The sequence below is a fragment of the Carcharhinus amblyrhynchos genome, chromosome 20 (assembly GCF_965287045.1).
Source record: "Carcharhinus amblyrhynchos chromosome 20, sCarAmb.v2.hapA, whole genome shotgun sequence".
In the NCBI taxonomy this organism is placed as follows: Eukaryota; Metazoa; Chordata; class Chondrichthyes; order Carcharhiniformes; family Carcharhinidae; genus Carcharhinus; species Carcharhinus amblyrhynchos.
The window spans coordinates 17,029,099-17,043,684 of record NC_137343.1 but is presented as its reverse complement, the minus strand read 5'-3'; the positions used below and the strand labels follow the sequence as shown (position 1 = coordinate 17,043,684).

Here is a 14,586-nt window from a genome sequence, read left to right as displayed (position 1 = left end):
CAGGGAATCAAATGTGATGACTACTGGACCAACACTAGCAGCCTCCCTCAAGCTGTGTCTATTAGCATCAAAGCCCTAATTCTGTGAAAGGGATGCGCTATTGTATCCAGATGCCTGGAAACCTCCTCCCTTGTCAGGTTCTTTTTTCCTAGCTCTCCATTGGTCAACACTCTAAAGGCAGCCAGAAGAAAATGTATGAAGATATGCTTAAGGCCACTCTTTGGCACAGAGCATTAACATTGGAAGAACATGGCTGTGGACCATTTGACATGGCTCCATCCAGTCCATCAAGGTGAAAGCCACTTTGAGGCTCAGCAACTTGACAGCAAGGCATAACGGCAGTGGCAGAGAAAGGAGAAGGAAGCCAATCCAAGGCTGTAAATGCCACTTACCTGCACAACAACATGCTGCCACTGCAGAAGAACCTTTGGTTCCAGAATTCATTCACAGGATGTGGGTGTCACTGGCAAGACTAACATTTATTACCCGTTCCAAATTGCCCTCATGAGGCGGTGGTGAGCAAGTCACCTTCTTGAGGTCCATGTCTTTTGACACAACGGAGTTGCTTGCTAGCCATTTCAGAGGGCAGTTAAAAATCAACCACATTTCTGTGGGTCTGGAGTCAAATGTAGGCCAGACTGGGTAAAGACAGCAAATTTCCTTTCCTAAAGGATATTAGTGAACCAGATGGGTTTTTATAATAATCCTGAAATTTTATGGTCACCATTACAGATATTGGTTTTTTTTAAAAAATCCAGATTAATTTGATATAACAGAATTTAAATTTCTCAGTGGCTGTCTGGGATTTGAACTCATATCACTAGAATGTCAGTCTCTGAATCACTAGCCCTGCTGTACCAACACGATAGAATCTTTATACTGAAAAATTAATGTCTACATTGAGGAGTCCTCTTCTCTTCTGAATCATTCTGGTCTGTACAAAGTTTTCATATTTCTTCTGAAGGGTTTGCCTCTTGAATCATGAATCCTCATCTATACTAAAAAGATCTTTCTTGAGAGCCCAGGCCTACATTGAAGAGTCCTGGGCTTATTCTAATGAGTCCTTGTCTCTTTAGAAGCATCCATGTCTCTCATGAATAGTCCACATCTTAAATGAAAAGTCCTCATCCATACTAAAAGAGTCCCATTTTTACTAAAGAGTTCTCATCTACACTAAGCAGTCCATGTTTATACTGAAGTTTGTTATATTATTTTCTAATCATCTTCAGCAATACTGACTAACTTTATAGATGAACCATGGCCAGTAGGACATCCAATGCCTCTAGAATTGTGCATCAGCTAATTCCAGTATATTCAGAAGAGGAAAAAAAATGATCATAGTGCAGAAAGGAAAAAAATTAGAATATTTAATGCAAGAAGTTTTATCTAATTATATACATCCAACAGCATATGTTTTTTTTCCCCACATTGAGCAAAGCTGGATGTTCACACATGCTCACAGTTAATCTACATCCATGTCTGTATTCGGTGAATTTCTACATCTGTACTGTGTGAGCTTCCACATTTCTACTGCATGTGTTTCTACACCTATACTGTATAAATTTCTATGTCTGTACTGGATGAACTTCCACATTTGTACTGGATGAATATCTACATCTGTAGTGAGTGAACTGTCAACAATTAGTGGAGATTTAAACGAGGACCAGGAACCCCCTGCTGTTCCTGACAGTGAGTTAATCAGCAGGTGAGATGCCCCCTCTCCTGCACATTGGTTACTTCTGTAACTAATCAATGCAAGGTGGATAATGCAGTAAGCAGCTAGACAGCACAGTTTCACAGTGGTTAGCATTACTGCCTCACAGCGCCAGGGACGCGGGTTCGATTCCTGGCTTGGGTCACTGTCTGTGTGGAGATTGCATGTTCTCCCTGCATCTGCACAGGTTTCCTCCTGGTGCGCCAGTTTCTTCCCACACTCCAAAGATGTGCGGGTTAGGAAGATTGGCCATGCTACATTGCCCCTTACAGTAGCTAGGGTAAATAAGTGGGGTTATGGGGATAGGGCCTGGGTGTGATTGTGGTCGACGGGCTGAAAGGCCTCCTTCTGCACTGTATGATTCTATGAATTGAGAAGAAAGCAGGTCACCATCAATACAGCCCAACAACCTGCAGCTTTGTTCCCGCATCAACAAGAAAGGAAGGTTAGGGACACACACTGAAAGCAACCTTCCCCACAATTACCAAAGTGCTTGTGCTCAGCCAAGAACCAGCCAACGTTCCAGAAGCCCGTGTTCCTCACATTCTCTCCGGTCAGGCAATAAATGAACGGACAGCATGCTCGGGAGTTAAAATACCTGGGATCTGCTTTCTGAAGCAGAATAGAATGTATTGTCACCAAAAGAGGAAATGCTGGAAGATCTCAGCAGGGTCTGGCAACACCTGTGAGGAGAGAAAAGAGCTGACGTTTCAACTCTGGATGACTCTTTGTCAAAGCTGGTCAAAGCTTTGACAAAGGGTCATTTGGTTTCGAAACATCAGCTCTTTTCTTTCCTTATTGATGCTGCCAGACCCTGCTGAGATCTTCCAGCATTTTCTCTTTTGGTTTCAGATTCTAGCGTCAGATTCTAGTGTTGTCACACACTTCCTACAGTCTACATGAATAAAATGGCACTCACTGTTACAGTAAAGGTCAGGCAATAGACAGTGACAGATAATGGATAAACATTGAGAAAGACAGATCAGAGCTGATTCTTTAATCTCACACTCCCTGCAAAAAGACATGCTATGGGGGTGGAGGGGCAGGGGAAGGGGCGGGGCAGCAAAATGGAGCTTAAAGCTACAGAATACAATGTTGTGTTCTTGTCTTCCACCCATGCTGTTTGAAAGGGTGACTTCCCCAGGAGGGCATACAATTTCAGAATTGCCCCGTTACAGAACTAAAATGCAGCAAGGCAAATATAGAGACAGACAGACAACAATCAAAAAGAGACACGGATAGAAGAAGACAGCAGGTAAAATAAGGAAAGAAACAAAGTCACACAGGTAGAAAAGAGCACAAAGATCATAAAGAGGGAAAGACAGAGAGGCAACAGAACAGATAACAACTAGGAGCAGGCTAGTTGGCATGTGCATGCACTGAATTCCAATCACACATTGGTATGGTCATGGCATTATTTACAGTGTAAATTCAGTAACAAATTAAATAATTACATGATAGTTCCATTCACACAACAACTCCACAGGCTATAAAAGTTATTAAGCCTCATGTCACATTAAAAATCAGGATAACCCTTGCAGCTGATTGTCCCATACATCCTTCAACTATGAGTAACAATTACAGTCTATCCAGTCTCTCTGTGCTTTGTTGACCAGTCACGGCAACAAGAGACCTTAGATTTCTTGTTACTTTGCCTCCTCCAGCAATCATAGTCTTCTTCACGCCAGTGCTTCTCTCTGAATATATTGCACTGCCTTGGCCTCCTATTGCCATATTGGTGCTAGTGACTCAGACACCGGAACTTCTTGTGTTTTGCCAGTAGCGAGCTGATTTCCTTCACTAAATTTCAAAGCGACTGCTCCATCTTGACGAGGTGATTGAAAGAGTTTTGAAGACAACTGTGGATGTTGAGCACTGTCACTTTGCTGTTTGTCACGGGCTTGTACCATCAGTTCTTGAGCCTGGCCAGTAGGCCTCCCTGTAATGGCAGCTCCTCTGTCAGAAATGGTTTGATCTTTCCCCCGAGTTGCTGGATTTTTCAGAGTAATTGGGGCTGAAAGTGAAAGTGTGTCCCTCAGGTTGCTTGCTGAGTTCTGGCCATTTCCCGCAGTGGCTTTGCCTCCTGGCAGTTTGAGTTGTCTGGGGACTGACACCTGAGCTCCCCTGGGCGAGGGGCTGCGGCTTTTGCTTTTGTGCTTGGGGCCTACCGTGAGGTTGAGACCCTGCAGGGATTTTGTTATTGGTGCAACAGGGCTCTTACTCCGACTTCGGCTGTGCCTCTTCTTTGTCTTGCCTGGGCTGGGGCTGCGGGATTTGGGTCGAATCAGCTTCAGGGTACTCATCTCCTCTCCATCAGAGCTAGAATCAGAGCTGTCAGATTTGCTGGAGTTGGAACTTGTGGAGGGCAGAGTTATCTAAGGGAAAAATAGGAAATTTCCTTTGAATTTGTCTGCATATAATCTTTACATGCTTGAGTAAAGCAGGAAAAAAGCTGGGGTCTATGTCTGACTGCCACCTCATATAAGGATAGTTCGGAATTAATCATTATAAGTCTGAAGTGCCGCAATCCCACTGGAGACTGCACTTCCCTCCTGAAATGCAGATCAGTCCCTCCAAATCATTTGGCAGGAATACCCATATACCTTCAACTTTCTTTCGTGTTCCTGGTTTAAAATATTAATGATGTGGATATGCCAGCGTTGGACTGGGGTAAACACGGTAAAAAGTCTGACAACACCAGGTTTAAGTCCAACCGATTTATTTGATAGTAAACTCACAAGCTTTCGAGGTTTCCCTCTTCTTCAGATGAATGAAGAGTTCTGGCCTCAGACAGAGCATATAAAGCACAGACAGTTTACAGATTACTGATTAGAATGCAAATCTTTACACCTAACCTGCTGTTCAAGTCCTAAAGTGGCCGACAATGTGAGTGGAAGGAGCACTGATCACAGGTTAAAGAGATGTGTATTGTCTCCAGACAGTACAGTAAGTGAGGTTTTGCAAACCCAGGCAAGTCACGGGGGTTACAGATAGTGCGACATGAACCCAAGATCCCTGTTCAGACCGTCCTCATGTGTGCGGAACTTGGCTACCAGTCTCTGCTCAGCGACTCTGCGCTGTTGTGTGTCGTGAAGGCCGCCTTGGAGAATGCTTAACCGAAGGTCAGAGGCTGAATGCCCGTGACCACTGAAGTGTTCGCCAACAGGAAGGGAACAGTCTTGCCTGGTGATTGTTGAGCGATGTTCATTCATTGTCGTAGCGTCTGCATGGTCTCCCCAATGTACCATGCTTCGGGACATCCTTTCTTGCAAAGTATCAGGTAGACAACGTTGGCCAAGTTGCAAGAGTATGTACCATGTACCTGGTGGATGGTATTCTCATGTGTGATGATGTCATCCACGTCAATGATCTGGCATGTCTTGCAGAGGTTGCTGTGGCAGGGTTGTGTGGTATTGTGGTCACTGTTCTCCTGAAGACTGGGTAGTTTGCTGCAAACAATGGTCTGTTTGAGGTTGCGTGGTTGTCTGGAGGCAAGAAGTGGGGGAATGGAGATGGCCCTGGCGAGATGATCGTCTTCATCAATGATATGTTGAAGACTCTGGAGAAGATGTCGTAGCTTCTCCGCTCTGGGGAAGTACTGGACAACGAAGGGTACTCTGTCCACCGTGTACCGTGTTTGTCTTCTGAGGAGATCGGTGCGGTTTTTTGCTGTGGCGCATCGGAACTGTCGATCTATGAGTCGAGCACCATATCCTGTTCTTATGAGGGCATCTTTCAGCATCTGGAGGTGTCTGTCACGATCCTCCTCATCTGAGCAGATCCTGTGTATACGGAGGGCTTGTCCATAGGGGATGGCTTCTTTAACGTGTTTAGGGTGGAAGCTGGAGAAGTGGAGCATTGCGAGATTGTCTGTGGGCTTGCGGTACAGTGTGATGCTGAGGTGACCGTCCTTAATGGAGATGCGTGTGTCCAAGAATGCAACTGATTCTGGGGAATAGTCCATGGTGAGTCTGATGGTGGGGTGGAATTTGTTGATATCATCATATTGTTGTTTCAGTGATTGTTCACCATGAGGCCAAAGGAAGAAAATGTCATCGATGTATCTAGTGTATAGCATTGGTTGAAGATTCTGTGCAGTGAAGAAGTCTTGTTCGAACCTGTGCATGAAGATGTTGGCATATTGAGGTGCAAATTTGGTCCCCATGGCTGTTCCGTGTGTCTGGATGAAAAACTGGTTGTTGAAGGTGAAGATATTGTGGTCCAGGATAAAGCGGATGAGTTGTAAAACTGCATCTGGAAACTGGCAGTTGTCTGCATTGAGTACTGAGGCAGTCGCAGCAATGCCATCGTTGTGGGGGATGTTGGTGTAGAGTGCCGAGACATCCATTGTGACGAGGAGTGTCCCTGGTTCAACTGCTCCATGTGTGCTGAGTTTCTGTAGGAAGTCCGTAGTGTCGCGACAAAAGCTGGGGGTTCTTTGTACAATGGGTTTCAGGATGCCCTCGACGTAGCCAGAGAGGTTCTCATACAGAGTCCCATTGCCCGATACGATGGGACAGCCAGGTGTGTTTGCCTTGTGTATCTTTGGGAGGCAGTAGAGATCTCCAATGAGGGGAGTACGTGGACTTGAACAGCAGGTTAGGTGTAAAGATTCGCATTCTAATCAGTAATCTGTAAACCTGTCTGTGCTTTATATGCTCTGTCTGAGGCCAGAACTCTCCATTCACCTGAAGAAGAGGGAAACCTCGAAAGCTAGTGAGTTTACTATCAAATAAATCGGTTGGACTTAAACCTGGTGTTGTCAGACTTAAAATATTAAAACACAGTTTTAATATCAGAGCACACAGCGTGTAACACAAGGTGGTCTGATGTAATTCTCATTTTCTGTGTTTTGCAAACTTCACTGTTGTAACTTCACTCGTGAATCAAAAGGTTCTAGATTCAGGTCCCATTAGTAGAGGCTGACACTCCAGTGCAGGACTGGGGGAATGCTGCATTGTTGGAGGAGACAGGTTTTGACTAAGACACTGAACTGACACTCCCATCTGCCCTCTCAGACCAGATAAAAAAATCCTGTGACAATATTTCAAAGAGGAACAGGGGAATTCTCCCATGTCCTGACCAATACTTATCCCTTAACCAACATCTAAGGGCAGATTATCAGATCGTCATCACATTGCTGTTTACAAGAGCATACTGGGTAAAGATTGATTGTTACATTTCCTACATTCCAACAGTGACTCCACCTTGAAAGGGCCCCATTGTCTGGAATGCTCTTTGGGATGTCCTGAAATTGTGAAGGATCCAATATAATTGCATATATTTCTTGGTGACAGTGGGGAAAGAAACTGTCTCCAAGTGATTATTCCATTCCTTCAAATGGTTGTCTTGAGAAGCACTGTTGGCCAAAATTGAAAGCTGTCCATGCAGCTTCCTTTTCCCACATTGACAGGTCTGTCATTCATAATGTACTTTAGTGCAGTTTTGTTTTTGATAGACTAAGTTCGCATATCACCCCAGTCTTTTCAAAGGGTATGGATCTTCCTGGCCTGTTCGCTCAGTTACACATTAGATAAATTCACTAAGTGGTTGTGGGAGCCTCGGGAATCATTGACAAAGCCAACTGATTGAGGTGACAGGAAATTCTGGCACCCAGAGTCAGGACCTTCAAGAGAGGATGGGAGAAAATTCAATTTTGTAACACAGTTTTCCTTGTCATTAGCAGCCTGTGTCCAGGTTTCTGGCGATGATTTAAGCTGTTTACCAATATGTCACTATGGGCACTGAAAATCAAGGCCATTGTTACATAACTAATTGTATATGCAATCACTGAGCTCATACCCTATTCCAGTCTCTCTACCGTATTGAAAAAGTTGTCATCAAATTGCCAGGTTGATTACTGGTAGACTGGCATTAGGTATGACATCTCTTGGGGGCCACCAAGCCTGGACATTACTGCAGTCATCTCCATGCACTGTGATACCCAATTGTGAAAAACACACTTGCATACGAAACACAAACACATGCAGCAGAGATAAATCAAAAGCATCGAGGGCAGTTCTTGGGCTGCATCTTCTGACCTGGAAGGGTTCAGTCACTCCCACAATGGTGTTGAAGTTGTTGCTGTAGTAACATAGGATGTACTCTCCAATGCCCTTTGGCACAGATTCCTCACTGAACATGACCTGCAAAGAGACGGAAGAAATTCCACAACAGATAATAGCAGGAACTGTTATAGACTGCATCTTGCTTATGGCCTTTGCTGAAGTTTCTCTCCATTCTCTCTTTCCCTGAAGAAGTTGACTCTGTCTGGGTGCCAGTCGCCTTACCACAGCAAAGTAATATCAGGCTATTTATTCACTGTGGAGGGCATCACAGTTGAGCCCAACTCAATGGCCACATCTATAGGGATCACTGGATACTGGACTCAGTTTTTGCCTTTTATGGCATAGGGTGAAGGATAACTGCTGCTGGAGCTTGGGTTAAGAACATAAGAAATAGGTTACCTCTAATCAATCAAAATATTTAAGGAGGAGATATTTAACTTTCATTTAGGAATGAAGCTGAGTATACCTGGCATTTCAGCATTTGAATGCATCATGTGGACTGAGGTGGGGCAGCACAGAGCAAGAAGGTCAATTCCTGGTATATAGTGAGCTAGCTGATCTCAGGGTAAGCAGAATGTTACCTAGACTCCAAAGTTAAGGTTTGAAGAGAGTTTACACACATTAAGGCTGTAATCCTTGGGGTTTAGAAGGCTACAGGTTATTTGGTCAAAGTTTTCAAGATTTTAAACGTAACAGATAGCCCAGATAGAGAGAAACAATTGTTGCTGGTTGGGGAGTCCTGGGCGAAGCAGCATGGACTCAGACATAGAGCCAGATCTTTCAGGAGTGAAATTAGAAAAACCCATACGTGCTAGAGGAGGTAGAAATTGAACTCTCTTTCACAAAAGGCAATTAATGATCAATTGTTCATTTTAAATCTGGAGATTGATAGATTTTTGTTAACCGAGGTTAAGGAATGTAGGGAAAAAGCAGGTACATGGGGCTAGGCTGCAGACCAGCCATGAAATCACTGAATGGAAAAGACTTGAGGGAGCATATGATCATAAGAAATAAGAGTCTGAGTAGGCCATTAAGCCCATCATGCCTGCTCTATCATTCAGTCAGATCATGCTGATCTATTTCCCTGCCTGTCCCCATAATGCTCAAGCGCCTCGTCAATCAAAAATCTGTCTAACTCAGTCTTATATATATTCAGGCCCCAGTGTCCACTGCTCTCTGTGGAAGAGAATCCCAAAAACTAATGACATCAGAGAAGAAATTGCTCTTTATTTCAATCTTTAATGAGAGACCTCTTGTTTTTAAACTGCCCCCTAGTTCTAGACTCCCCCACGATAGGAAACATGCTCTCCGAATCTGTCCTGTCAAGCTCCCTCAGAGTCTTAAATGTTTCAATAACAGCGGGTAAATGGTCTAATCCCATTCATACTTTCCAACTGTTGAATTTGACAATCAACATAATTGTCACTAGAGGGGGAAATACCTGCCTGGTTTCTGTTTCTGATCATCAAAACTTCCATCTTACTAGACAGAGCAATGGGCAATGAGCACTGTACCCAGCATGAGTAAGTATTGGCCAGAGAAAAAGGACGGGTTATATGTTGGGCTAAATGGGTTGTTCACAGTAATATTTGTTCTCGTGTCTTTTTCACCATAAGATATATGTAGCCAAAAGTTCAATAAGTTCTTGAAATATTAAGACAGCTGTGATCTAGAAATTACAGGGGGAGGCATCCAAATCAACTTCTTGGTGTGCTTCAGAGTGAGAAACCTCGGGTGCAGCACACTTCAGATTCTACACTGCCCCAAGAGCAGCTTCATTGGACTGTACAAAATAGCTAACTTAATACCAAATTATTTTCTACCGTGCACTTTTATGCAATTTCAATCAGATGTCTTGTCCAAACTGATTTTTGATAGAGCTCTGACAGCATTAGATGTGGAAATTTGCATCTAAACATAAATTAAAACATGGAAATAGGCAATTCAATCAAACGAGTCCTCTCGATATTTATCTTCCTAGTGAGCAAATACTCCTAGAATCCCTTATCCTTAATACAATGTAATTGTGAAAGCTGACATGGTTTCTGCCTTGATCACTAATCCTTTGAAGCAAATATACACATCAAGTTAAAGTTAAAGTTTATTTATTCGTCAAAAGTAAGGTTTACATTAACACTGCAATGAAGTTACTGTGAAAATCTCCCAGTCGTTGCACTTTGGCACCTGTTCAGATCAATGCATCTAACCAGCATGTCATTCCAATTGTGGGAGGAAACCTGAGCACCCAGAGGAAACACGCGCAGACATGGAGAGAACGTGCAAACTCCACTTAGACAGTGACCCAAGCCGGGAATTGAACCTAAGTCCCTAACTCTCCTATCACAAATCTCTCCTCTTGAAGCAACCTGGCTTTTAAATTGGATTCGAACCTGTAAGCAGAAGAGCTGTCTATGTTTAACTCACCACATTACCCCCATTCCACATCCCAGGACACAATGAGTTTACTTCCAGTGTTATTGGGGAATAGTTGTGTGGCAGCAATTACCTGATAGCATTGCTTCATAGGATCAGCTTCATCATGCTTTGCCCACACGTATGTTACGTAGTCCTTGTGATGTTTAAAGCCAACCTGTAGGTATGGAAGGGAAAGAAAAGCAAAAGAGATCTGTTGGATTTTCCTCGCAGCTTTTTTTTCAGTTGCCGCTAGCTCCATGTTTAATCTGAACCAGAGCACAGCCTACATTACTGCTGCACAGTTTCCTGCAGGAATAGAAACTAAGATTTATGGTTGTGAAATTAATTATATTCATTTTTTACGGCTGGTGTCAGAAGTAACATTGGATTTCAAAAGGGTTATGCTTTTTTTACTGTTTAACTGGCTGTTAAATAGCAACTGCTGGCAATTTATTAGCGGAGGCTACTGGGGGAGTCCAAGCTGTTGGAAAACTAAAGCTGTCTCCAATCTCTGAATGGCATTCCTTCTTTCCATTCCTGTTTACACAGCAAGGGAGGTGAAGAAAAGAATGTTTTTCAGTGCATCAATATATTTAGAATACAAATCACCTTCTCATTTTAACACTGAATATTAGTTATGTTACCTTAACCATAGTAAGAAGTCTCACAACACCAGGTTAAAGTCCAACAGGTTTATTTAGTAGCACAAGCCACAAGCTTTCGGAGTGCTGCTCCTTCATCAGGTGAGTGGGAGTCGTGTTCACAAACAGGGCATATAAAGACACAAACTCAATTTACAAGATATTGCCACATCCCAGACAAGGATGCACAGATCAGTGAGTCAGGAAAAGTGACCCCATATGATGGTGTTGTTGCCTCTAGCATAATAACATTTGTCCAGAGATACCAATAAAACTCAACTCTCTCAATGGGTATTGGTGCCATGGCAACAACTCCATGGTGCCATAGCAACAATGTGATCTCCTCAATTGAATCTCAACTATCAAAACGAGGGCATCTGTGGGAGAAGAGCAAGTTAAATGTAACATTTGGCACATTATCAGACTAGATTCCTCTACTCAGGGTGAACTGACCTCTAAATATAATATTGTGGCCTGTCACAGTGTACACCAAGACAAATGTTTTGTTCTAATCGTTCTTAGGATGTCTCAAGCTGGAATTTATCATCCATCGCCAGTTACTCTGAAAATGTAAAGATTCTCAGCCACTGCACTGATACAACTGAATGACTTGTTAGACTGCTTTAGAGGGCACTTAAATGCCCTCTGAAGCAGCCTAACTGGTGTGGAACTGGAGATATGTACAGAATAATAGGTGTGGTGTGGAACTGGAGGTATGTATAGAATGGTAGGTCTCAAATGGCATGGTTTGAGAATGTGACTATTCCCAATATCCCCAGACTTGACCTATTGCTCCTGTGTAAGATTTTGGATTCCAGAAACATGCGGCACTCATTTTGTAAAATGCCAGCTATGTGAAATATCAATGGGTAGAATCTTCCCATGATTTGTCAGAGTGTCAGACTCTGAAGAGTTATTCGGTGTAGTTTCTCCATGCTCTGTCGTCAATAGCCTGGCCCCACACTGAGTCAAGCATGTATCTCTCCAGATGTGCAGCCAGATTTTCAGACCAGATCTTCAGCCACTCTGACAACAGAAGAAAACCAGAGATGGGGTTTACACCATCAGTGTGACAGGGTGGGGTCTGACAGGGCAGGCAAGGCCAGCTCCACAGAGATCTGGACACTATATTTAGAAGGGTAAAACATCCCACAGTCCCCCACCACCAAGATATCAGGGCTCTCTCTCTCACCACACCCTCCCACCTGCCCACGGTGTTTTCCACCACTTCACTGCCAGTTCCCCCCATCATTACTGAGTTCCCCCTCCAAAGGCTGCAGCTCACTCCCCACCTCTCTCCCCCCATACCACACATTACCCCCACCTGCCAATGGGGCGTGATGTCATGTCAGCGAGGTTTGATTATTCGGTGAGGGGAGAATCGTGTAACAGGTTGGCTTTTTTCTGATATGCAGATTCATTAAAATGTATTTAAATGGAGGGCGGGAGCCTCATTATGTCACCAGTGAAGGGTGGGGAGAATTGGAAAATGAGATCTTTCCAGCGAGAATCTGATTTCCAGACTCCCACGGTATTTTGCACCTGCATCGTTGTTCTCCCTGACAACAAGTGCGGGGACATAATTGTCCCCATCGATTCTGCGTTGCTATCCTCCCTCTCATCTATGAAAATACAGGAATCCCTGTATATCTGAATTTCTGAGAGACACAATATTCCCACTCCAGCCTGTTTCTGGCACTGCTGACCTTATAGAATTGAGCAGTAGATAGCTTACCCTGTACAAACCAAGCCAGTCCCACGAGCTCTTGGAAAAAGTGCTCGCCATCCTGTATCTGACCACCGCATCCGACGGTTTGCACCACTCATCATCTACCTGGAGCTGAATCAAAGGGGTCTGCATTTTATGAGACAACTACAAAAACAAAATCAGAGAAACAAAATAAAACAGAGCCTTGAGTGAAATACATTTGGACAAATAGGAATATAGAAGCAAAAGCAGGCCACTCAGCCCATCTAGCCCACTCCAAATTCAATTAATTCATATCAGGTCATCTACCTCATTGCCACTAGCCCTACATCTCATGATGTTATTAGTATCAAGAAATCTATCAATTTCTATCTTGAACATACTCAATGATTGAGCTGCCACAGCCCTATGGGGTAAAGGATTCCAAGATTAGCCATCCTCATAACAGTCTTTCCCTTATTCTGAGACTCTGTCTCCAGCTCTGGACTCAACAGCCAGAGGAATACATCCTAACCCAACCAGAAGACCCTTCCACAGTCTGAGAACCAACACTGCTGCTCCAGCCATGGATTCACTGTCCCCAAAGCTTCATACTTTCCACTGATTCTTCCCCAAGACAAGTCAACCCTGAAGAGTGATGTGGTGAAGAACAGAAGATATCAGGTCTGGAAGGGATGGAAAATTATGTGAGACCTGAAAACACCAAACCTCAAGCCACAAGGGCACCCAGCATGATTTCTATTGGAGCCTGAGATGGGTGGATATGAATAGATGTGAATCATGACCAACATCAAGAAGTTTTTCCTAACTTCACTGCTGAAAAGCCTTGTCTGAAGATTATCTCCCCAAATCCTATAATCGTGGGAATAATTTCTTTCTATCTACACTGGGACAGCAGAGTAAGAATTGGAGGAGGAAACGAGCGTTGGGAATTTCACCCAACTCTGCCATAGGAACCTTCAGTGAAATACTGTATCGCCAGTGCGAACATCAGTATATTAATTGATTACCCCTCACTCTGCATGAAAAAGACAAAGACAGAGAGTGAAAGTATTCTACACACAGTCTATTTTTTGCTCCCACACAGCACAGAGACAGCTTTTCTGTTATTGACTCACCTTCAGAGAGAAAATGGCGGTGACAGGTTTGTGGTCACTGATGAGGTACTCCATGTGACTACGATAAACATGCTGGAGCACTTGAATGTAGCTGTTTTTGTTATCTGGGGATTGGCTCCTCGCCAGTAAAGTTGAATTCGCTGAAAGGTCATAGCAGTTGGACATTTTCACTCTCCAGAGAATCCGATCTGTCCAGGCAGGTTTGCGTTTCTTAGAACTAGGAAACATCGGATAATTGGAACAACACGTGCTTTCAAATTTTAAAAAACACAATAGTGCAGCCTTTGCTGTAAAAATCATGATGAAGCCAGCAACACTTTTTTATGTACAAATCACATGGCAACTTCTAGCCAAGTACACGGTTTAACATGAAAATTATGAATTTATTATCTAAAATGCTGACTTTTCACAAGCTGCACAAAAACGACATCTCACCATCCGAACCCCGCTATCTCTTTTGAATATTTTGACTGTTCTGAGGTTTCTATACTGATGCCATGGACATCGCTTCTCAGCCTTTTGGCTAAGATCAAGTGTAGCTTTGCTGTCCTGCACTTGGTTGAGGTCATGAGGTTACCCCGAGGCTTCGTTTGAAGCAATTTTTTTAAAGTGGGATCTAGACCTTCTAGCTAAGATGCAAATGAGATCAAGCCTTGGAGGAGGTGCAACACCTGCTCCAATCAGCTTGGATCATGTAGATCAAGCCAAGACAGGAAGTGGTGAGCCTGTTTGTCAGCTTGGATCCGGAACTTTGAATTGGACTTTAATTGCATCGAATTGAATATAGACAAAAAAAGGTAGGCTAAACTCACCATGAAATGTTAGGACTTGTTCATTGTTGTCTATAGATCTTTTAAGTTGTGTCATCTAAACTACTGAAAAACAAGCTCTCTAACAATGAAGATTAACATTTATGCATGGA

General features: G+C 43.5%; 1 protein-coding gene across 3 annotated transcripts in view; it reads right to left on the bottom strand.

Moving 5' to 3' along the window:
- Window positions 1-2,586: 2,586 nt before the first annotated feature.
- Window positions 2,587-14,586, bottom strand: part of inpp5jb (inositol polyphosphate-5-phosphatase Jb) — a 90,376-nt gene continuing 78,376 nt past the window's right edge. For 2 of the 3 annotated variants that reach the window (XM_080208172.1, XM_080208173.1), the window contains 5 exons: window positions 13,665-13,881; window positions 12,574-12,711; window positions 10,289-10,372; window positions 7,756-7,860; window positions 2,587-4,089 (listed from right to left, as the gene is read on the bottom strand). In XM_080208172.1, the coding sequence (XP_080064298.1) occupies window positions 3,439-4,089; window positions 7,756-7,860; window positions 10,289-10,372; window positions 12,574-12,711; window positions 13,665-13,881 (1,195 nt within the window). In that variant the 3' untranslated portion in view covers window positions 2,587-3,438. The remainder of the gene's footprint in view (window positions 4,090-7,755; window positions 7,861-10,288; window positions 10,373-12,573; window positions 12,712-13,664; window positions 13,882-14,586) is intronic. The other variant, XM_080208174.1, reaches the window with a different exon arrangement.